The following is a 23,270-nucleotide window of genomic DNA, read 5'->3' as shown; positions in this document are numbered from 1 at the left end:
TATTCCTCCTCCTAAAACAGCATGTCATAATGCTGAACTGCCAATTTTTTTGCGGCCCAAAAGGCTCTGTTTAAAAGTTTTTTATAATTTTTTCAAAGTTTCAAAATTATTGATACTTTAACAGAAACCAATTTTTTTTACAGGGCTGCCTCCAGGCTCAGTTATTAGGGGTTGATGCAGGGAACAGTCTGATTGCCATTAGGAAGTCGGGAAGGAATTTTTTCCCCAAAAGGGCTAATTGGCTTCTGCTCTTGGGGTTTTTTGCCTTCCCCTAGATCAACAAAACAGGAGGCTAACAGACTGGACTAGATGGACATTGTCTTCATTCAGCCTTACAAACTATGTTACTATGTTACAAATTAAGCAACAGCGAGCTATATCTTTAAACAATGTTTATGGATTTCACTTGCCCTCACTGTTGAGCAATTTTTCAGGGGTACACTTGTACTCTTGGTGCACCAATTTTTCTGGCTCTCGCCTATACTGTTGTCTAACTAATTTTTCCGTCCTTCGCCTACACTCTTGGTACACCAATGTTTCAGGGGTTCGTCTTTACTCTAGCTACAGAAATGTTACAGGGGTCTGCCTATACTTTTGCAACAGAAATGTTACTGGGGTCCGCCTCTACTTTTGCTACAGAAATGTTACTGGGGTCTGCCTATTGTTTTGCTACAGAAATATTACTGGGGTCCGCCTATACTTTTGCTACAGAAATGATACTGGGGTCCGCCTCTACTCTTGTTACACCAATGTTTCAGGGGTTTGCCTACTCTCTTGCTACAGAAATGTTACAGTGGTCTTCCTATACTTCTCCTACAGGAGTGTTACAGGGGTCTGCCTATACTTCTGCTACAGGAATGTTACTGGGGTCCGCCTATACTTTTACTACTGAAATGTAATCTGACACCTACACAGAATGAATAGTGTGTGGACACATGGATTTCCCATTGCTATGTAACTCGCGGCACCTTGGATCACGCAAGATGGAGGCTGGCAATGATCCTGACCCCGGACCTGCTCACATACTTCCTACACAGACTATTGCGGGTCCTACCTCGGTCATGGATTCTTGGCCTTGTTATGCCACCTCCTCCTCCTGCTTGGGGTCAGGGGATCAGCACTGGGCATCATGTATTTTCTCTCGTGTTACCACAGTTATCTGAGACACTGGTTTGGTCCAAACAAAAGGAGCGTTACTGCATTAATGAGATGTTCACAGCTGCACTAGCATCCGAGTCCACTTTATGCCCACGATTGCTGAGGGTGTGGGCAGAGGCCGAAGTCCTGGGAGAAATACATCTGCACCTGGTTTGGCCCGTGGAACTTCTTCCTGGTTCATCCAGTCTTTGGAGCAATGAAAGCAAACGCAACTAATTTAATGAAACGTTCACAGCTGCACTAGCATCGGAGTCCACTTTATGCCAACGATTGCTGAGGGTGTGAGCCGTGGTTGAGGTCTTTGGCAGGGTGAAACTGCCTTGTTTGGGTGCTCTGATTTCTTTATGTGTAATACTTTCCTTGGGTTCCAGGGGCTCGTCTATGCTGTGGGTGCACAAAGAATTCCCATTGCCTTGCTTTACCTGTCTGGCAAAAACCCACCGACTGACTAGGGCAGAAATGTGGGCCGAGGCCCTTAGCAGGGTTAAACTCTGCAATGTTTGGGCACTCTGATTTCCTCATGTGTAATTCTTGAGTTATTTGGGCTCGCCTATGCTGTGAGTGCTCAAAGACTTCCCATTGAGGTGTTTTACCTGTCTGGCACAAATGCACTGACTGACTAGGGTAGAAATTTGGGCCGAGGTCCTTGGCGGGGTGAAACTCTGCCCTGTTTGGGCGCTCTGATTTCTTCTTGTGTAATACCATCTTTGTGCACCGACAGCATAGGCAAGCCCAAGGAACTCAAAGACTTTCGATTGTGGTGTTGAGCTATCTAACACCTACACAGAATGAATTGTGTGGGGACACATGGATTTCCCATTACTATGTAACTCACGGCACCTTGGGTCACACAAGGTGGAGGCTGGGACCGAGCATGACCCTGGGCCCGCTCACGTGCTTCCCACACAGAGTATTGCTGCATTGTGGAGATGTGTAGAAGTGCTGGCACCTGAGTCCCCTTTATGCTGACGTTTGCGGCTCCCGACAATTTTGTGACGGAGGTGGCACAGGATTGGAATGATGATCGTACATCAATTTATCATCAATTCTCAACAGCATTGTGGGCTATCGCCCACACTTTCAAAGAGGGTCGCTGCCTGGCCCTGCCAACCCTCTGCAGTGTGTGCCTCCCGTTTCTCCTCATCCAGTACGTGCTTATAAATAGACATGAGGGTGGTGTGGCTATGAAGCGAGAGTGTGGCATGAGGGCAGCTGAACGCTGCGCAGGGAAACTTTTGTGTGTGCTGTCGACACAGGATTGTGCGGGGGGGGGGGGGGGGTGGACAGCAATGCCAGCATGTAAACCAGGAGAAGAGGCACCTGTCACCCGCAGGCAGTGATTGTCCTTGGTTGCAGGTAGTATGGTGCTTAGCTAAGATGTGCCTTGCTAATGTGGGTTTGTCCGAAGTAAATTGTTAGGTGGGTGATGCCAGACTCTTGCCCCCATTTTGGCTTAATAGTGGGATCTGGGAGCCTCAGATGCAGCCATGCATGCTGCCTCTGCCCTTCCCTATCCGTTTCTGTAGTGTTTCCATGACTTTCTGATGTTTTCTGCTGTTTGACAAGTCATCAGTTATGCGGAGCATCAGTGCCATACAAAAATGCTCAAGTCGCCCATTGACTTCAATTGGGTTCATTACTCGAAACGAGCTCTCGAGTATTACGAAAAGTTTGACTCGAGCAGCGAGCACCCGAGCATTTGGGTGCTCGCTCATCCCTAATAATGATACACCAATCCACCTCTACCAAGACATTTCACCAGCAACATTGGCAAAGTCATGGCAAAGTCATGGCAAAGCCGAGTTATGAAACCTCTCCTGGAGGCTCTAAGAGCAAAAGACATTCAGTACTCCTGGTTGTTACCGTTTGGCCTGGCAATAAACAGAAATGGCCGTAGGATCACGGTCCGAGCCCCAGAGGACCTGGACAAAGAGTGGAAATAACTGGACATGGAGCCTATTGTTATACCATCATGGATGCCTACACAATATGACCTTGCCATTCCCCCACTACCGGGAAAGTAATATTGGAAAATAATTCAGAAATTTAAATCTCCCAAAAGCAAGAAATACACCATAAAATCATTTTCTTTGACCACATGAACAGATTAAGCTGATTTAAAAATGGACATTAAAAAGAACCTTGTTCATCAGATTCCTTAACTAGGGTAACAGGCAGCTCATGGCACACTGGCCTGGAAGGGGGGGGGGGGGTGACCCCTTCCTCATGTTCTTCATGTTTTTCAGATCTCTTTGATTTGGCAGACTCACATCCTCTTGTTGCGCTCACTGGCACCCCCGCCCTTCAAGTTGGTGGTTAGCAAGATGCCAGGAGACAGATAATTGATTCATCTTCGAAATTTAACACATAAAGTAAGACACCCTATGTAGATGGGGGTCTGGGCACCGGGAAATGTACTTACATAATTGTGTGCTGGTGGTCAGTGTGTGGTGGGGCAGACCTCAGGGGCACATGTATGTGGCAGTCCCCCCGGGCTCCGCGCCACTACCTGCCAGTGACCATTGAGATCTGGCTGGAACATTGTGTCTGGCATTGTAAGGTCCCAAGAAGTGTATAATGGGTTGACCTGTATCACCTAACCAGATTTAGTTTGCTCATCTTGGACTGGTTCAAAACCTAAACATGGTGGTCTGTGTGGGTTTTGAGTGCTGTTACATTTGTGGATGCAACAGTGTTCAGTCCTTGTTTTATTTCTGCTTCCCTTTCTCTCCTCAACCCCTCCTCTCTTACCAGGAAAACTGGAGCAGACTCACTGGATGGTGTGAAACGTCTCCTCTGGGCGGAACTGGGAGCCCTTCGGTGTTGCCCCCCCCTGCCCCCTGGAAGGGGAGGACAAGCTCCTCCATTGATTGGGCGACCTCTATGCACCGGTGAGGTTCTCATATACACCTTAGGTACACTAAATGGTCAAGGTTCAATGTGTTGATTCATTGTTGGGTGAGGTATTAGCATCAACATTTAGGGTGATGCTGAGGTGCATTGCTCTCCCTGCAGTTGCTTAACTAGTTGTTTTCATTTTTAGTTTCTTAGTTGACCAAACATTCTTGGCCCTGGTTGACCATGTCAACCTCACAGTTTTTTTTCCCCCCATTTAATAAGGTTGAAATCTATACCCTTCTCTTAGTACTTTCCCCCCTCCCCCACACTAAGCCCTTTTGGGATCTCCTCCAAATCTAGTTCACAACCACATATTTCTCCTGATTATATGGTGCCTCCCCCCCACACACAAGATGTCCCCCAAATAGAAAAAAAACAACAACCTTTACTACTCTAAACACAAAAGGCCTCAACTCACCAAACAAGCATCATCAAGTGATTTGGCTAATAAAAACGTCTGGTACTAAAGTTGCATTTCTTCAAGAAACACATCTTAAAAGCAAAATTGCTATCCTACCGAAAAACAACAATGGTATCACAGCAGTAACCCATAGTCAGCCTCTAAGGGTGTTTCTATTGCCATCCACAAGAGTTTATCTTTTTGTTGTGACCAGCAACACACAGATGTAGAGATGTAGAGGGCTGGTACATTTTCATGAGAGGAACAATTTATGGGGTTAACAACACGTTGGCAAACATATACGCCCATACGAATTAAAGCAAATGGCTGATAGATATGATTAACAGATTGAAATCCTTTGCTGTAGGACATGTTATATTAGGAGGTGATTTTAATGTAATCATAAACCCCCTTTTAGATTCATTACGGGTAGGTCCCAGGTCTCACAGAAAGTTTTGAAAAAAATATACATTTATCTAGCCAAGGTTTGAACATAATTGATCCCCGGCGCCACAAGAATCCTACGGAAAAGGACAATATGTTTTATTCACGGTTCACTGCTCCTTTCAGAGATTAGACTACTTTTTCATGTCAACAAGGTTGATCAATTCTGTATCTCGCACTCAAATTGATAACATCACGGTATCTGATGACGCTCCAGTACACATTATCTTATATATTCTACCAAATAACCTAAGTAAATAGAGATGGCGTCTAAATTAATCTATCCTTCCCAACTACATGCCAGATTGAGAATAAATGGCACTCTATCCCATTCATTTAATATCATGAATAGTAATCGTCAGGATTGCCCTCTATCCCCAACATCATTTAAAAAATTAGGGAAAGTACCCCGCAGTAGAGAAACTCTATTGACTACTTAGGCATTAAGCGAACAAAAATGATTTGAATTAAATCTCTTACCACTACTAACTGATATTAAGACCCTGTTAACCCCGTATTACCTTCCTATTATATCTTGGTTTGGCAGAAAGAATCTTATTAAGACATATATTCTTCCCAAGATACTTTACAAAATACAAATGCTGCTAATTCATATACCGCAGTCATTCTTCAAAAAATTCTGCTCACTGTTCTCGGGATATTTTTGGAAATATAAACGACACCAGTTGGTTTACCCACTTAGGATTAGGAAAAAACTACTAATTCTTAGGAAATGATAGCACCAGTGTTTCTAGTGGTGCAATGCGCTACACAGCTATGCTGCATGGTACAACCATTATGATCCCCACACATCACACACACAGCTCTACTACATCCTGATTCACATACAGACACAGCTCTGCTACATGGTACAACTATAATGATCATCACACACACAGCAGCTTGATTACCACACAAGACAAATACAGCTTGGCTCCTCCCAGAGCAGCAATGTCACTGCAGGTCCTTTAGCTCACTGGATCTCTGTGGTGGGGGTAAGTCAATGTGTTCTGTCAGGACTGCTGAGTTATGTCTGAGATAATAACGGCTTAGTTGTATTCTCATTTTGTTATTTTTGTCCGCTCCTTTTCAAGAGCCCTAACTGTGCTGTTCTTCTGTTGGTCAGACTCTGTTTTTAATATATGTTGTAGGACCTTTAATGACATCAACAGGAGGGTGGAGCGATGACATCACCAAGGGTTGAAGCATAAGAATCACTCACACACACACATACATACTCACAGACAAGTGGTCGTTAGTAGTTTGACAACTAGGAGTTGTTGTACTTCTTGATCTCACGAAATACTATAAAGCAATCCAGCTAGGTAGATGGTTGGACTTTGTGTACCCACTGAAAAACCACAAATTGAAAAGGATAGTCTGGATTGCACGAGGAGAAAGTTTCCTAGGAGATATGTGGTTTCCCTGTTCCAGAATCTATAGATCCAAAGACTTAAATATATTGCTGAGGGGCATCTGTGAGACCTGGGACTCTTTAAGTCCAAAGCTTGCACCCTCACCGACCAACCCATTAAATACAGGATTGTTGTTGTTAGCACAAATTTTCGCTATTCGATATACTGTGGGTGCCATATTAGATAGAAATAATGTACAGGCCTGGAGAGCCTTTTAAAGACCACACGTCTACATCATGTGTGCCAAAAGAGTCCGTCTTTATTTAGGCGGGAAAAGTTTAAATAAAGTTTCAACACAGGAAGTTAGGTAATTTAGGATACAGTTACATTATTTTGTGTGTTGATAGGTTATTCTCAGAGGGAGCTATTTGTGAGGTAGCTGTGGGATCATTCACCCAGGAGGAGCTTCCCTTGAGCATGCTCTATTCATTCTTGTCTTGTGGTCTGAAGGGAATACTTCCTGTCTCTCTCTTACAGTCAGCCATTTCCTGTCCCTCTACACAAAGACATTCCTAGATAAGTAGTTTTCTGCTGGTTAGAACCAGTTTGCCTAGTTTATGGACACAAAGCACTGCTCCTTCAATTCTTGTGGAGGGGGGGGGGGGGGGGCAATGTTCCCTTCCCCCAGAGGATTAGATTAGAGACACAATATAGCATCTTCACAGCTGACAACAGAAAATGCAAACAAAATTGCGAACCTCTCAGCCATCTCCCATGGAGTATAATAAGGTATTTTGAAACTGTTTTAAGATCAGAATGTTGTGAAATCATATACAACCAAACTGTCTTCTTTGTTATTCTGTAACTGAAACTAAAATGAAAGATTTCATGTATACTAATATATGTGTATAAAAGCACAAGAATCTCCTTTTTGACTGCAATGTAAAATGATTTTTTTCCAATAAAAAGTAATTTAATAAAAAAAAATGCTTTCCTTTAGCTGGAATGGCAAGAGACCAAGAACAGCTGCTTGCATATTATACTCCTCAAGAAGGAGAGGAGGAATATTGGTTCCAAACCTAATTGGCATAATATAGAGCTAATTTATTGCAAGAAATTAGATCCTAGTGTTTCCCCTCAAACTCCATCAGTTGGCCTTCTATAGAACAACATTTGGAAGGAGGCCATAGTCACTGGACGGTGTAATTGGCGGTCTTACTGAAACCAAAGTTTTAGCCAACCAATTGTCCTACTATTAGAGCATCCATAGAAGCATGGGCCCATTTACTAATGACCTTCAAGACTCCCTTTCCTAGACGCCATAAGCCTCTTCCAATAGAGATTATAGAACTACTCATCTGCAACCTGTCAATTAAACAGTGGAGGAAGAAGGGAGTTCTAATTTTGGATGTACAATGCAAGTCTAAACTAAAATCCTTCGAAGCATTATGCAAAGAAACCCAGCTCTCGGGTATTGATCTATTAAAATATCTACAAGTTAAAAGGTTTTGGCAACTCAAGCACCACTAACACTATCATTACCTAATTTTCTATACAACCTTTTATTTAAACAGGATATTCCTAAACTACAGATAAAAGCCCTTTATGACATTTTGAATGGGGAAGCCGAGGAAGAGGAAAAAAATATATAAAAAGCCCACCTCCTTAATTGGAAAAATGATTTGAAATCCAAGCATGACTGGGGCGGTGGGCCAAAGAATTCACATGGGCTCACAAGAGCACCTCCTGTGCAGGTTTACTGGAAGTACACCATAAGGTGATAACTAGATGGTACTAATCTCCTAGCAGGTTGGCTAGACTTTTCCCAGGGTTTCCTGACTGTTGCTAGAGAGCATGCAGAGAAGTGGGATCCCTTTTCCACATATTTTGGGAGTGTCCTCCTATCCTCCTCCTTTGGGCCTCGGTGTTTACACTAATCCATAAGGTTATGGGCATAAAGATTAAACCCAACAATCAACTCAAGATTCTATTTTTAGGCATAAAAAATATTCTTCCCCATTTTAGGAAAGGTATTTCACTTTTTTCAGGGGTTGGAGGTCCCCTAACCAACTCATAATCAAAAACTTTGTCAACATGACTTCAGAGCATTGCTCATATGAAAAACAATTTGCTTTACGGTAATACAAAATGTAATATTTTAAGGAAATATGGCAACCTTGGTTGAATTGTATAGAAAACTGAAGTAAATAGAAAAAAAGGTTGGGAAGGGACTATTCCTTCCTCAAGATGATATGGTTCTGGAAATCTATTCCCATGTGTATATCCCCTTCCCTTTCCTCTCTCCCTTTGCAACACTATCCCCTTCCCAGGCTTGTGTTACAAATGTTTAAGAAAAAAGAAAAGTGTAAAGGTCTACCAACTGACTGAGGGTTACTGCATGTTCCAAGGTGCTGTAAAGCTTGACTTTTCAAAAAAATTACTCATGCAAAAAAAAAAAAAATTCTAAGTGGCGCGAAATGACATCTTTTTTTTGGGTGGTGGTGGTGGTGGGGGGGGTGCTTGTTTCTATGATGTACACATTGCAGCAAAAATGACAAAATGACTTTTTTCTATGAGTTACATACCTCTGGTGAAAATAAAATCATTTTCTGATGCCATCTTTTGACATCCATAACTTTTTTATTTTTCCATCAACATAGCTGTGGGAGGGCTTGTTTTTGCCGGATGTCCTGTAGCTTCTATTGGTACCCTTTTGAAGTAAATGTGGCTATTTAATTACTTTTTATAAAAAAAAATTTGGGGACAGGGTGATCAAAAAAGCACAATTCTGGAATTTGGACGACCAATTTACCAAACATGTTTTGTTTATTTTATTTAGATTTTTTATTATACATATGGAAAAAGGTTTTTTTTTACTTTTATTTATTTTTTTAAATGATCAAAAACTTTTTCACCCATTTCTAGTTTTTTTTTAATTCCCCAAGGAGAACTTGAACTTGTGATTGCTTAATCGCTCCTGCAGTATAATGTAATATCATAGAATCCTTGCCAGATCGCCATATAATGTAATAATATCAAGTCACACCACAGGCATTGTTTTATAGACAATCTGCCATGGCAGCACTGGGAGCTTCAAGAAGGCCCATAGCTGTCATGGCAACCAAATGGCACTTTGATCGGGGCATTTAAATATCGCTGTCAGAATTGACGGCGACATGTAAAAGGTTAACAACCTAAATTAGCGTGAGCGCTGATCACAGCTTTTAGAGACATGTGTCAGCTGTCTAAGACAGCTGCCATCTGCATTATATGTAGCGGGATCAACCCCTGATCCTGCTCCATACAAACCCTGAACCTTCATGACATAACTATGTCGTGGAGCCTTAAAGGGCTAGTTTCCATTACTGTTCATTATGATGTTAGATCTGTACCGCTCACAACTTCCCCCTACTAGAAATAATGTCTAACGAAACCTTAGAAGACTAAGCAGATGACAAGAATTAAGCCACGCTTAACAGTATTGTAAAACTTCAGAGATATTATATTATCCCCACTATATCACACGCTGATAAACTACTTTCTGCACGGCTTTTGTAATGTCTTTATTCCTCAGACTGTATATAATGGGGTTGACCAGAGGAGTAAACACAGTATATAGCAGAGATAGGACTTTACTCATGGTGAGAGTTAGACCTTTTGTTGGAACGACATAAACACTAAACATAGTCCAGTAGAATATGGAGACCACAATGAGGTGGGAGCTGCAGGTGGAGAAGGCTTTATGTCTACCAGTGATGGATGGGATCCTTAAGATTGCTAAAACAATATATGTATAAGACTGTACAATGATTGCGGTTGGAATGAAAATAACTGGAATGCTTAATAAATAAATTCCCAAATGAACAATAAAGGTGTCGGAACAGGCAAGTTCTAGTAGGGGGACCATGTCACAGAATAAATGGTCAATGATATTTGGCCCACAAAAAATTAACTGTGTTGTGAATATGATATCAATGAAAACTACGGAAAATGCAAAAAACCAACACATAGCGGCCAGTATCACACAACAGGAACTTGTCATGATAGAAGCATAATGGAGGGGATTACAGATGGCCAGATATCTGTCATATGACATCACTGTGAGAAGGAAACACTCAGATGTTTCTTCAGCACTGAAAAAACAGAACTGAGTCATACAACCAATAAAAGTGATGGTTCCCCCATTATTAAGTAGGACGTGGAGCAAGTTCGGGACAAGGTCTATTGTTAATAAAAGGTCACAGATGGACAGTTGTGAGATGAAGAAGTACATTGGAGTGTGGAGGGTCTTGCTGATGGACACCAGGATAAGGATCAGGAGGTTTCCACATATTGTCCCACAGTAAACCACCAGGAAAATACTGAAGAGGGAATGTCTCAAACCTTGATTGATTTGAAATCCTAAGAGGAAGAATTCTGTGACCGCAGTCAGATTGTTCTCCTGTGTGTGAAACAGATAGCAGTTTTGATATAATAAACAAAAAGAACAGCAAATTTATTTCTCTCTTAATTATGAGTTAGTTTGCTCTAAATTCATTTTCTTGTCGTAAATATTATAATTAGAGATGAGCGAGTATACTGGCTAAGGCACATTACTCGAGTGAGTTGTAAGTACCTCCCCGCTCATCTCTAAAGATTCGGGGGCCGGTGCGGGTGACAGGTGAGTTGCGGCGGGAAGCAAGGAGGGAGAGAGGGAGAGAGAGAGCTCCCCTCCGTTCCTCCCCGCTCTCTCCCACCACTCCCCGCCCGCTCCCACCGCTCCCCGCCCGCTGCCGGCCCCCGAATCTTTAGAGACGAGCGGGGAGGTACTCGGCTAAGGCACTACTCGCTCGAGTAATGTGCCTTAGCGAGTATATTCGCTCATCTCTAATTATAATGCATCTTACATAATATACCTTAAATACTATTGATGACCTATCCTCAGCTGATTAAGCGCCAGCTGTCAGCAACGCAAATACACAGGGGTCAAATGAGAAGCCGCTGCTCCGGCCCTCGGGTAGTGAATGGTGCTTGTAACTCCAGGCACAGCTTCAACTAATTTCAATGAGACCTCAGCCTGAAATTACAAGTGCTGGCCACTACACAGGGGTCAGAGCAGCTGCTTTCACTCTGCCCCCTGTGTTCTGGGGCGCAGACAGCCAGTGCCCTATCAGCTGATCGACCAGGGTCCCAAGTGGTGGACTCCAGCCGTTCAACTATAAAGACCTATCCCGAGGATATAGTTCAATTAACCAGCATTAACCTGGAAAACCCTTTTAATACACTTTATCCCAAAAGTGTAGGAAAACACAAAGCAGTTCAGCCCACCTGATGCTAATGGATGCACTGATGTGATCAACTGCCACTACAGCAGGGCTGATTTCCCCCTTGAACTGCAGCAGCTGTGCAGCGCCGATTACAATGTAAAAGTACAGTGTTTATATATATATATATATATAAAATTATATATATATATTAGAGATGAGCGAGCGTACTCGGAAAAGCACTACTCGCTCGAGTAATTTGCTTTATCCGAGTATCCGACTCGGGTGCCGCTGCGGCTGACAGGTGAGCAGCGGGGAGCAGGGGAGTGTGGGCGGGAGAGAGGGAGAGAAAGATCTCCCCTCCGTTCCTCCCCGCTCTCCCCTGCAGCTCCCCGCTCTTTGCCGGCACCCGAATATTCAGGGACGAGCACAGCGATACTTGGATAAAGCAAATTACTCGAGCAAGTAGTGCTTTTCCGAGTACGCTCGCTCATCTCTAATATATATGCATATATAATTTATTTATTTATTTTTTCCAATCTGTTTGTAACAAATTCTAAAACATAAAAACTAAAAAAAAAAAAAAATACCCAAACTCCCGCAATTACTGTCATAGCATTACCCCAGACCCAGTTATCTTAAACTGTAACAGCTGTGGCAGAGAAGAACGATGTTAGCCCATTGAATTCAATGGAGCCGGCAATACAGCCGGCTCCATTGAAAGCAATGGGCTGCCGGCGAGCGCGGGATGAATTTTTGGGAAGGGCTTAAAAATATAAGCCTTTACCTGAAAATCATCCTTAGGGCTCGTTCAGACGAGCGTGTTTTGGTGCGTGCATACGCACGCACAAAAACACGCCTGTATTTACAACACTGCATTCCCTATGGTATGTGCACATGTCCGTACTTTGCAGGTGCGTGCCTGCAAAGATAGGACATGCGTGCACCATAGGGAATGCATGCATTGTTTTCAATGTAGCCGCGGCTGCTGCCGGCGGCTCCATTGCAAACAATGACCTGCTGGCTCCCTGCATTCCTTTTCAGGGAAGGACTTTACATATAAGCCCTTCCCTGAAAAAGAAAGATTTTAGTGTAAAAAAAAATAAAAATGCAGCCATTCTCTTCAATGGATCCGCTGCTGCTGACGGCGGCTCCATTGAAGATAATGGTCTGTGGCACACCTGAATTGTTTTTCAGGGAAGGTCTTTACATATAAGCCCTTCCCTGGAAATCAAATAAAAGTGATTTAAAAAACAAAAAAAATAGATACTCACCTCCCTTCAGCTGCCGGGGCACAGCCGAGTCTTCTCTTGCTGTCCCCTGCACTGTGGTGCTGAACTGCCGATTACAGGCAGCTCTCCCCGAATGAATGACAGGTGAGAGCTGCCTGTGATTGGCTGAGCACCTCAGCCAATTACATTCAACTCTTTCAGCAGGCGGGGATTTTAAATCCCTGGCTGCTGATAGATCAGCTGTTCAGCAACACTGTGCAGGGGACAGCAGGAGAAGACGCGGCTGTGCCCCGGCAGCTGAAGGGAGGTGAGTACCTATTTTTTTTCTTTTTTTTACTATTTTAAAAGGCTTTTCAGGGAAGGGCTTATGAAGCCCTTCCCTGCAAAGCCACTAACAGCTGCCGGGGCTCAGCGGGGACTTCTGCCGCTGTCCCCGGCTCTGTAGCGCTGCTGAGCTATCAGCAGCTGGGGATTTTAAATCCCCGGCTGCTGATAGCTCAGAACTACAGAGCCTGGGACAGTGCTAGAAGTCGCAGGTGAGCCCCGCCAACTGAAGGGAGGTGAGAATTGTTTTTTTTTTATTTTGTGCACTAATTTAAAGGGCTTTTCAGGGAAGGGCTTCATAAGCCCTTCCCTGAAAAGCCATTGACAGGATGCCGGCAGCAGGATTTTCTACCGCAGCTGTCATGTGTGACAGCTGCGGTTGAGAACTGAAGAATTCCTTTTGCTGCATCTGCCACAGATGTGGCAGATGTAGCAGCAGGGAATTCTTTTAACTAGCGGGAGTGAAGGATACATCTGCCGCATGCGGCAGATGTGTTCTTCATGCCCGCGGGGGTCACAGCAGCGGCGGAGAGGTACGTTTTTTTTAATTCTTTTTTTTGTTTTGCACTAAAATGTTTCTTTTTCAGGGAAGCGCTTATATTTTTAAGCCCTTCCCGAAAATTCATCCCGCACTCGCCGACAGCCCTTTGCTTTTAATGGAGCCGGCTGTATTGACGGCTCCATTGAATTCAATGGGCTAACATCGTTCTTTTCTGCCACAGCTGTTACAGCTGTGGCAGAGGAGAACGATCTTAATGCTGACATAATTTTTTTTTTTTTAAATTTTTACACATTTTAGGATGATTTTCAGGTAAGGGCTTATATTTTTAAGCCCTTCCCGAAAATTCATCCCACGCTCGCCGGCAGCCCATTGCCGGCTCCAGTGAATTCGATGGGCTAACATCGTTCTTCTCTGCCACAGCTGTGGGAGAGGAGAACGATCGTTATGCTGACAGTGGGGGGGGGGGGGGGGGGGGGCTCACTCTTGCCACTATTGTGGCTTAATAGTGAGACCCCGGAGCCTGAAATGCAGCCCTGCATGTTGCTCCTCGCCTGCCCTAACCATTTCTGTGTTTTTTACATGACTTTGGTGATTTGCTAAGATTTTCACAAATGAAAACCTTAGCGGAGCACCAGTCATATACAAAAATGCTCAAGTCGCCCATTGACTTCAATGGGGTTCGTTACTCGAAACGAACTCTCGAGCATCACTGAAAGTTCGACTCGAGTAACGAGTATAAAAATAATTGACAATTAGCTACTTGATATTCAAACTGTGAGTCAGTGACTGTGTTTAATAACATTTATGTAGAGAATATAAGGAATAAACAAAGTGTAATGTAAATCGTAGAATGAAGTGTAATTAAGTTAAAGGAAAACTTATTCAAATTGTTTTAGCTACATGGTACATTGAATTTTTTTACTTAATTTAAAAAAAAAATTTTTCCTATGCTTTGTTCTGCAAGGTGGGGACATGTTAACCCTGTAATTAATTTTGGATTGTGCAGGGATAATATGGAGTGGGTCTGGCAGCTGAGCCAACTCCATACATGGTAGGTGCCAGCATTAAAATACAGCTGGGTTAAAAGATAACATTGATCCTGGCCATTAACTTTTTAGATGCAGCAATCAAACTGACCATGACACTTAAAAGACTGAACACATATAGGTGCCTCTCTATGTCTCCTAATCCCTCTCATGGCAAAATTGCACAGTGCAATTGCAGTCTGGGAGCTTGTTAACCCCTTAGTGACAGAGCTTTTTTGCTTTTTTCCATTTTCGTTTTTTCCTACTCCCTTTTAAAAAATTTATTTATTCATCAACGTCGCTATATAAGGGCTTGTTTTTTGCGGGATGAGTTGTATTTTTCAATGGCTCTATGTATTGTACCATATAATTTACTGAAAGACTTTTAGAAAATTCTAAGTGGAGAGAAATGGGAAAAAAAAATGACATTCCACCATATTTCGGTGCGTCCTGTTTCTATGGCGCACAAACTGCAACAAAAACGACCTGATATTTTTATTTTATAGGTCAGTATGATTACTACGATACCAAACTTATATACTATTTTTTTTGCTGTAGTACCATTTTCGCATACAGTTGACTTTTTGATCGCCTTTTATTACATTTTTTCTCGGAGATAGGGTGACTAAAAAAGTGCATTTCGGGCGTCCTCTTTTTTTTTTTTTAGGACCACGTTCACCGTGCGGGGTAAATAATACATAACTTTGATAGATTGGACTTTTACGGACGCAGCGATACCAAACACGTATTTTTGGTTTATTATTTTGATTTTTTTATTGCAAATATGGCAAAATGGCAGTGTTTTTTTGAACTTTTATTACTTTATTGTTCTTTTTTTACACTTTCTTTCAGTCCCCAGGGAAAACCACAACCAGCGATGCTTTCATCGCTCCTGCAGTATGACGAAATGCTATAGCATTACGTCATACTGCTTTTCCACAGGCAGTCTATCAAGCCACCCCATTGAATTTTCGAGTTGTGACCCCTTTACTTTTCCTATTTAGGACCTAAAGAATGCTCCTGCCAAATTTCATGCTTGTACGACATCCGGAAATTAGAGAATTAGTGGCGAGTCATTTAGTCAATCAGCCAGTCAATCTATCTATCTATCTATATGATCAAATGAGACCTAATATGTTAAGGTAAAAATAAATAAGTGAAGATTTTAAAAAAAACAAATAAATATAATATTAAGGTCTGAACGAGCGTTTTTTGCACACAAATAGCCGTGCAAAAAGATTGCCACTGGTGTGTGGAAAAATCACATGAACTAAACTAAAGGCGCGATCTACATTCACTCATTCTTTGCTCATTCACGCAATCCATGGTGCGTGCTGCATGTTAACTGAGCTCCCACAGGAGCCAATGGGAACTCCTGCGCAACACGCACCAAAGACAGGTCGGGTCCTATCTTTTCTCGCAGCTCTAGACATTCGTGGTTTCTTTAAAAGTGCCAGTCAGATACAACTTCGCTATGGCAAGTCTGTGTGCACCCGCAGCATGGGTGGCTAGCAGGAACACACAGAAGGTACAGAAATAAATCCCATTGCAGTGCCCCGGATAGCTGCAGCTACGTGAGAGGAAATACATGTTGGCTGCGGCCCACACGCCATGCCCTAGTCAGTCTGGGTTTCGGGCCAGATCGGAAGGCTGACCCCAGTAACATTTTTGTTGCAGAAGTCTAGGGAGACTTCTGTAACATTTATGTAGCTGCAGTACTGCCAGACCCCTGTAACATTTGTGTAGCAGCAGTATATGCAGACCCCCTGTAACATTTATGTGACAGAAGTATAGGCAGACCCCAGTAACAATCTTGTAGCAGAAGTATGGGCAGACTCCTGTAACATTCAAGTGGCAGCAGTATAGGCAGACCCCTGTAACAAGTAAGTGGCAGCAGTATAGGCAGACCCCTGTAACTTTCTTGTAGCAGAAGTATAGGCAGGCAGACCCCAGTAAACTTTCTGTAGTAATAGTATAGGCCAACCTCAGAAACATTTCGATACCATGAGCGTAGGCGAAGGCCGGAAAAATTAGTTGGATAAGAGTGTAGGCGTGGGCCCCAAAAATTAGTGTACCAAGAGTACAAGTGTACCTCTGAAAAATTTATCAACCGAGAGCGCAGGTGAAACCCATAAACATTTTTTTAAAGATACAGCTCACTGTTGCTTAATTTGTAACAGAGCCTGGAGGTAGCCCTGTTGAAAAAATTGGTTCATGTTACAGTCTCAATATTTTTGAAACTTTGAAAAATTGTTTAAAAAATTAGTAGATGTAGTTGAGCCTTTTGAGCCACAGAAAAATTGGCCGTTCAGCGCAATGACATGTTTCTGGAGGAGGAGTAGCAGGAGGAGGACTAATGTCAGAGACAGATTGACAAAGATAAATGTCCCGTTTTCCCGGTGATAGAGAAGAGTGCTTTTATCTGCGGTTGCAGCGAAAAGATTCTTTAGGTTCCGCTGCTCTCTGCCGGTGGAGAAGAGAAGTCTGGGGAAATCCAGGCATTGTTCATCTTTATAAGTGTAAACATGTCGGCACTGGCAGTTGACAGGCGGGTACCCTTGTCCGTGATGATTCCCCCAGCTGCACTAAACACCCTCTCTGACAAGAGGCTAGCGGCAGGGCAAGCAAGCACCTCCAGGGCATACAGCGCAAGTTCGTGCCATGTGTCCAGCTTTGACACCCAATAGTTGCATGGAGCTGAGGCATCACGGAGGACGGTGGTATGATCGGCTATGTACTCCCTCACCATCATTTTACAGTGCTCCCTCCGACTCAGCCTTGACTGGGGAATGGTGACACAGTCTTGCTGGGGAGCCATAAAGCTGGCAAAGGCCTTGGAGAGTGTTCCCCTACCTGCGCTGAACATGCTGCCTGATCTCCACGGCTCCCCTGCTACTTGACCCTCGGAACTGCACCTTCTGCCGCTAGCGCTGTCAGATGGGAAGTTTAGCATTAGTTTGTCCACCAGGGCCCTGTGGTATTGCGTCACCCTCGAACCCCTTTCTTCTTCGTGAATGAGAGTGGAAAGGTTCTCCTTATACCGGGGGTCGAGAAGGGTGCACACCCAGTAATCCGTAATGACCAGAATGAGTCTAACGCGAGGGTCACAGAAAAGGCAGCCTAACATGAAGTCAGCCTTGTGTGCCAGGGTGCCAGTATGCAAGACATGGCTGTCCTCACTAGGAAGATCACTTTCAGGATCCACCTCCTCCTCCTCCTCGTCCACAGGCCATACACGCTGAACAGATGGGAGGCAAGCAGCATGGGTACCCTCTGCAGTGGGCCCAGCTGTCTCTTCCCCCTCCTCCTCCTGCTCCTCCCCCTCCTACTCCTCCAAAACGCGCTGAGATATAGACATGAGGGGGCTCTGACTATCAAGCGACATACTCTCTTCCCCCGTCTCCTGTTCCGACCGCAAAGCCTCAGCCCTTATGCTTTACAGCGAACTTCTCAGCAGACATAGCAGAGGAAGGGTGACGCTAATGATTGCAGCATTGCCGCTCACCATCTGGGTAGACTCCTCAAAGTTTCCGAGGACCTGGCAGATGTCTGCCATCCAGGCCCACTCCTCGGTGAAGAATTGGGAAGGCTGACTCCCACTACGCCGCCCATGTTGGAGTTGGTATTCCACTATTGCTCTACGCTGCTCATACAGCCTGGCCAACATGTGGAGTGTAGAATACCACCGTGTGGGCATGTCGCACAGCAGCCGGTGCTCTGGCAGATTAAACTGATGTTGCAGGGTCCTCAGGGTGGCAGCCTCCGTGGTGGACTTGCGGAAATGTGCGCAGACGCGGCGCACTTTGACGAGCAGGTCTGACAAGTGCCGGTAGTTTTTCAGAAACCGCTGAACCACCAGATTGAAGACGTGGGCCAGGCATGGCGCGTGTGTGAGGCTGCCGAGCTGCAGAGCCACCACCATGTTACGGTCATTGTCACAAATGACCATGCCCGGTTGGAGGCTCAGCGGCGAAAGCCAGAGGTCAGTCTGCTCAGTCAGACACTGCAACAGCTTGGGGGCCATGTGCCTCTTGTCATCTAGGCTGAGGAGTTTCAGCACGGCCTGCTGACGCTTGCCCTCCGCTGTGCTTCAGCGCCGCGCCACATCGACTGCTGGCGACGCGCTGCTCACATTTCTTAATTGAGAGGAAGAGGTTGCGTAGGAGGAGGGGGAGGGTTTAGAGGAGGAGACATAGACCGCCGCAGATACCAGAACCGAGGAAGGACCCACTATTCTGGGTGTGGGTAGGACGTGTGCGGTCCCAGGCTCTGACTCGGTCCCAGCCTCCACCAAATTCACCCAATGTGCCGTCAGGGAGATATAGTGGCCCTACCCGCCAGTACTTGTCCATGTGTCCGTGGTTAAGTGGACCTTCCCAGTAACCGCGTTGGTGAGGGCACCATTGATGTTGCACGTGCTGGTGTAGGGCTGGGATGGCACACCGGGAAAATAGTGGCGACTGGGGACCGAGTAACGTGGGACCGCCACCGCCATCATGTTTTTGAAAGCCTCAGTTTCCACAAGCCTGTGTGGAGGCATCTCCAGGCTGATCAATTTGGCAATGTGCACGTTTAATGCTTGAGCGTGTGAGTGCGTGGTGGCGTATTTGCGCTTGCACTCCAACGCCTGCACTAGCGACATCTAGACGCTGCGCTGAGAGACATTGCTGGATGGGGCCGAGGACAGCGGAGGTGAGGGTGTGGGTGCAGGCCGCGTGGCACTCGTGCCTGTGTCCTGAGAGGGGGGTTTGATCTGAGTGGCAGGTTGGGGCACAGAGGAAGTGTGGTGGTGAGGCTGGTACTGGTGGCTCCCCGGCTGATCTTGGCGCGACACAGGTTGCACACCACTGTTCGTCGGTCGTCCGTGGTCTCACTGAAAAACATCCACACCTTTGAAGGCCTAGGCCTCTGCAGGGTGGCTTGGCGCGAGGGGGTGCTTTGGAAAACAGTTGGGGGAGTCTTCGCTCTGGCCCTGCCTCTACCCCTGGCCACCCCACTGCCTCTTCCAACTTGTCCTGCTGCTGCACTTGCCTACCCCTCTGAAGACCTCTCCTCAGTTGGCTTAGCGAACCAGGTGGGGTCAGTCACCTCATCGTCCAGCGGCTCTTCCTCCGAATCCTCTGTGCGCTCCTCCCTCGGACTTACTGCCCTTACTCCTACCTCACAGATAGACAACTGTGTCTCATCATCCTCATCCACAAAACGCTCTTGAGACAGTTGCCGGAAGTCCCCACCCTTATCACCCTGAGACTGTGAAAGGTCCAAATGTTGGGCATCGGTCACAACAAACTCCTCAGGCGGGTGAGGAACCATTTTTTACGACGTAGGGCAAGGATCAGAGAACAGTTCCTTGTAGTCTGCCTGATCAGAATCTCTCCTTTTCCTGGAGTGACAAGGCTGGGAGGAAGGAGGAGCAGCCTGTGGATTCAGAGGTGCAGTCCCTAGGCCGGTAGGAGTGGACTGCGTGGAAGACTTGGTGTTGGATAAATTGCTGGACACGCTAGCCGAGATCTACGACAGGACCTGATCGCACTGTTGAGCTTGTAATAAAGTTCTACCACGCTGACCCGCAAAATGTGAGATGAAGCTGGGAAACTGAGAGATGCGACGCTCTTCTAATCCCTCAGCAGCTGTCTCTGATTCACCCCACCCAGGACCTCGGCCTCTGCCCACATCCTCACTTAGACACCCGCATCCACGTCCTCGACCCTTACCCCTACTCTTCATCATGTCGGATAAAGGATAGAGCAGGGCCTAAATAAATTAACCCACTATATAGTGCTGATAACTAGGGCTAATTCACCACACACAGAGACTTGTAGCTACCAGAGGCTCTATGCTGTGACAGAAAAAATTAAACCGCTGTCTTGCGCTGATACCTAGGGGTAATTTACGGCTCACAGAGACTTGTAGATAAGAAAGGCTGTATGGAGTGGCAGAAAAAATTAACCCGGTGGATAGTGCTGATAACTGCGGCTAATTCACCACACACAGGGAATGGGAGATGTGAGATGCTCTGCACAGTGGTGGGCAAGCGTCAGCAAGCCGTGCTGAAACTAATCAGCTTAGGTGACAAGAGGCACACAGCCCCCCGAGCTGTTGCAGGGTCTGACAGAGCAGACCAACCTCTGGCTTTCGCCGCTGAGGCTCCAACCGCGCATGGTCGTGTGTGACAATGGCCCTAACCTGGCGGCGGCTCTGCAGCTTGGCAGCCTCACGCACGTGCCATGCCTGGCCCACTTGTTCAATCTGGTGGTTCAGCGGTTTCTGAAAAACTACCCCACTTGTTTGACTTGCTCGGAAAGGTGCGCCGCGTCTGCACACATTTCGCAAGTCCACCACGGATGCTGCCAACCTCAGGACACTGCAACATCGCTTCCAGCTGCCAGAGCACCGACTGCTCTGCGACGTGCCCACATGCTGGAATTCTACGTTGCACATGCTGGCTATTCTGTGAGTAGCGTAAAGCAATTGCAGAATACTGGCTGCAACATGGCTGGCAGAGTGGTAGTCAGCCTCCGCAGTTCTTCACAAAGGAGTGGGCATGGATGGCAGACATCTGTCAGGTCCTCAGAAACTTTGAGGAGTCTACACAAATGCCGCCATAATTAACGTTGCCAGCCCACTGCTTTGCCTGCTGAGAACTTTGCTGCTAAGCATAAAGGCCTACGCTTTGCAGTTAAAACAGGAGATGGGGATAACAGTATGTCGCTTGATAGCCAGACCACCCTCATGTCTGTATCTCAGTGCGTTTTGGAGGAGGAGGAGGGGGAATAGACTGCTGCCCACACTGCAGATGGTACCCATGCTGCTCCCTTTTCATCTGTTTAGCGTGTATGGGCTGAAGACAAGGAGGAGGAGCAGCCTCCTATTGAGGACAGTGATGTGTTGCATATTGGGACTCTGGCACACATAACTGACTTCATTTTAGGCTGCCTTTCTTGTGACCCTCGCGTTAGATGCATTCTGGCCAACACGGGTTACTAGGTGTACACCCTTCTCGACCCACGGTATAAGGAGAACCTTTCCATTCTCATTCCCAAAGAGGAAAGGAGTACGAGAGTGATGCGATACCACAAGGCCCTGGTGGAAAAAGAGATGCTAAAGTTCCCATCTGACAGTGCTAGCGGTAGAAGACGCAGTTCAGTGGGCCAACTAGCAGGGGAGGCGCGGAAATCAGGCAGCATATCCAGCGCAGGCCTCTCCAAGGCCTTTGCCAGTTTTATGGCTTCCCAGCCAGACTGTGTCACCACTCCCCAGTCAAGGCTGAGTCAAAGGGAGCACTGTAAAAAGATGGTGAGGGAGTACATAGCTGACCGTACCACCATCCTCTGTGATCCCTCTGCTCCATACAGCTATTGGGTGTAAAAGCTGGACACGTGGCACGAACGTGCGCTGTACGTCCAGAAGGTGCTAGCCTGCCCTGCCGCTAGCGTCTTGTCAGAGAGGGTGTTTAGTGCTGCAGGGGGTATCATCAGGGATAAGCATATCCGCCTGTCAACTGACAGCGCCGACATGCTTACACTCATTAAGAAGAACAAAAGCTGGATTTTCACAGTCTTCTCTTCTCCACTGGTGGAAAGCAGCGGATCATAAAGATTCTTTTCGCTGCAACAGGAGAAATATGCATCTTTTATCATCCCTTTTAAACATCCCTTTGTCTATCCCTCTCGGATCTTACTCCTCCTCCTTCTCCTCAAACAGCATGTCATCACACTGCACTGCCAATTTTTCTGCGGGCCAAAAGGCTCTGTTAAAATCATTTTTTTTCGGAGGGCTGCCTCCAGGCTCTGTTACAAATTAATCAACAACGAGATCTATCTTTGCAAAATGTTTCTGGGTTTCACCTGCCCTCGGGGTAAAGCAATTTTTCAGGGGTACACTTGTACTCTACGTACACCAATTTTTCAGGACCTCGCCTATACTGTTAGCAAACTAATTTTTCCGAGCTTCGCCTATTCTCTTGGTACACAAATGTATCAGGGGTTTGCCTACACTCTTGGTACACAAATGTTTCAGGGGTTCGCCTATACTCTTGCTACAGAATTGTTTCAGGGGTTCGCCTATACTCTTGCTACTGAATTGTTTCAGGGGTTCACCTATACGCTTGCTATATAAAGGTTTGAGGGGTTCGCCTATACACTTGCTTAAGAAAGGTTTAAGGGGTTTGCCTATACGCTTGCTACATAAGGGTTTATGGGGTTCGTGTATGCACTTTTGCTACAGAAAGGTTTGAGGGCTTCGCCTATACTCTTGCTACAGAAATGTTTCAGGGGTTCGCCTATACACTTGCTACAAAAAGGTTTGAGGGGTTCACCTATACTTTTGCTACAGAAATGTTTCAGGGGTTCGCCTATACACTTGCTAAAGAAAGGTTTGAGGGGTTCGCCTATACTCTTGCTACAGAACTATTTCAGGGGTACGTCTATACTCTTGCTACAGAATTGTTTCAGGGGTACGCCTATACACTTGCTACATAAAGTTTTGAGTGGTTCGCCTATATTCTTGCTACAGAAAGGCTTAGGGAGTTCGCTTATACGCTTGCTACATAAAAGGTTTGAGGGGTTCGCCTATACACTTGCTACGGAAAGGTTTGAGGGGTTTCGCCTACACTCTTGCTACAGAAAGGTTTCAGGGTTTCGTCTATACTCTTGCTACAGCAATGTTTGAGAGGTTCTTCACATTTACA

At 45.5% G+C, this 23,270-nt stretch overlaps 1 protein-coding gene across 1 annotated transcript; it reads right to left on the bottom strand.

The window, feature by feature from the left end:
• Positions 1–9,769: 9,769 nt before the first annotated feature.
• On the bottom strand, positions 9,770–22,221 carry LOC136610419 (olfactory receptor 6N2-like). Its single transcript, XM_066589649.1, has 2 exons — positions 22,105–22,221; positions 9,770–10,696 (listed from the first exon to the last, which is right to left on the bottom strand). The coding sequence occupies exons 1-2, from the start codon at positions 22,219–22,221 to the stop codon at positions 9,770–9,772; spliced, it is 1,044 nt and encodes a 347-aa protein (XP_066445746.1).
• Between the last annotated feature and the right edge of the window lie 1,049 nt (positions 22,222–23,270).

The sequence above is a fragment of the Eleutherodactylus coqui genome, chromosome 2, assembly GCF_035609145.1.
Source record: "Eleutherodactylus coqui strain aEleCoq1 chromosome 2, aEleCoq1.hap1, whole genome shotgun sequence".
NCBI classification, from domain to species: domain Eukaryota; kingdom Metazoa; phylum Chordata; class Amphibia; order Anura; family Eleutherodactylidae; genus Eleutherodactylus; species Eleutherodactylus coqui.
Note: the sequence above shows the minus strand (reverse complement) of the source record. Positions and strands in the feature narration are given on the sequence as shown.

Excerpts from the sequence above, each read along its gene's own strand:
- LOC136610419 (XM_066589649.1), bottom strand. The coding sequence starts at position 22,221 with ATGATAAAAGATGCATATTTCTCCTGTTGCAGCGAAAAGAATCTTTAT. Across the intron at positions 10,697-22,104 it reads TTTTGTTCTTCTTAATGAGT|GAGAACAATCTGACTGCGGT; the intron begins GTAAGCATGTCG and ends TTTCACACACAG.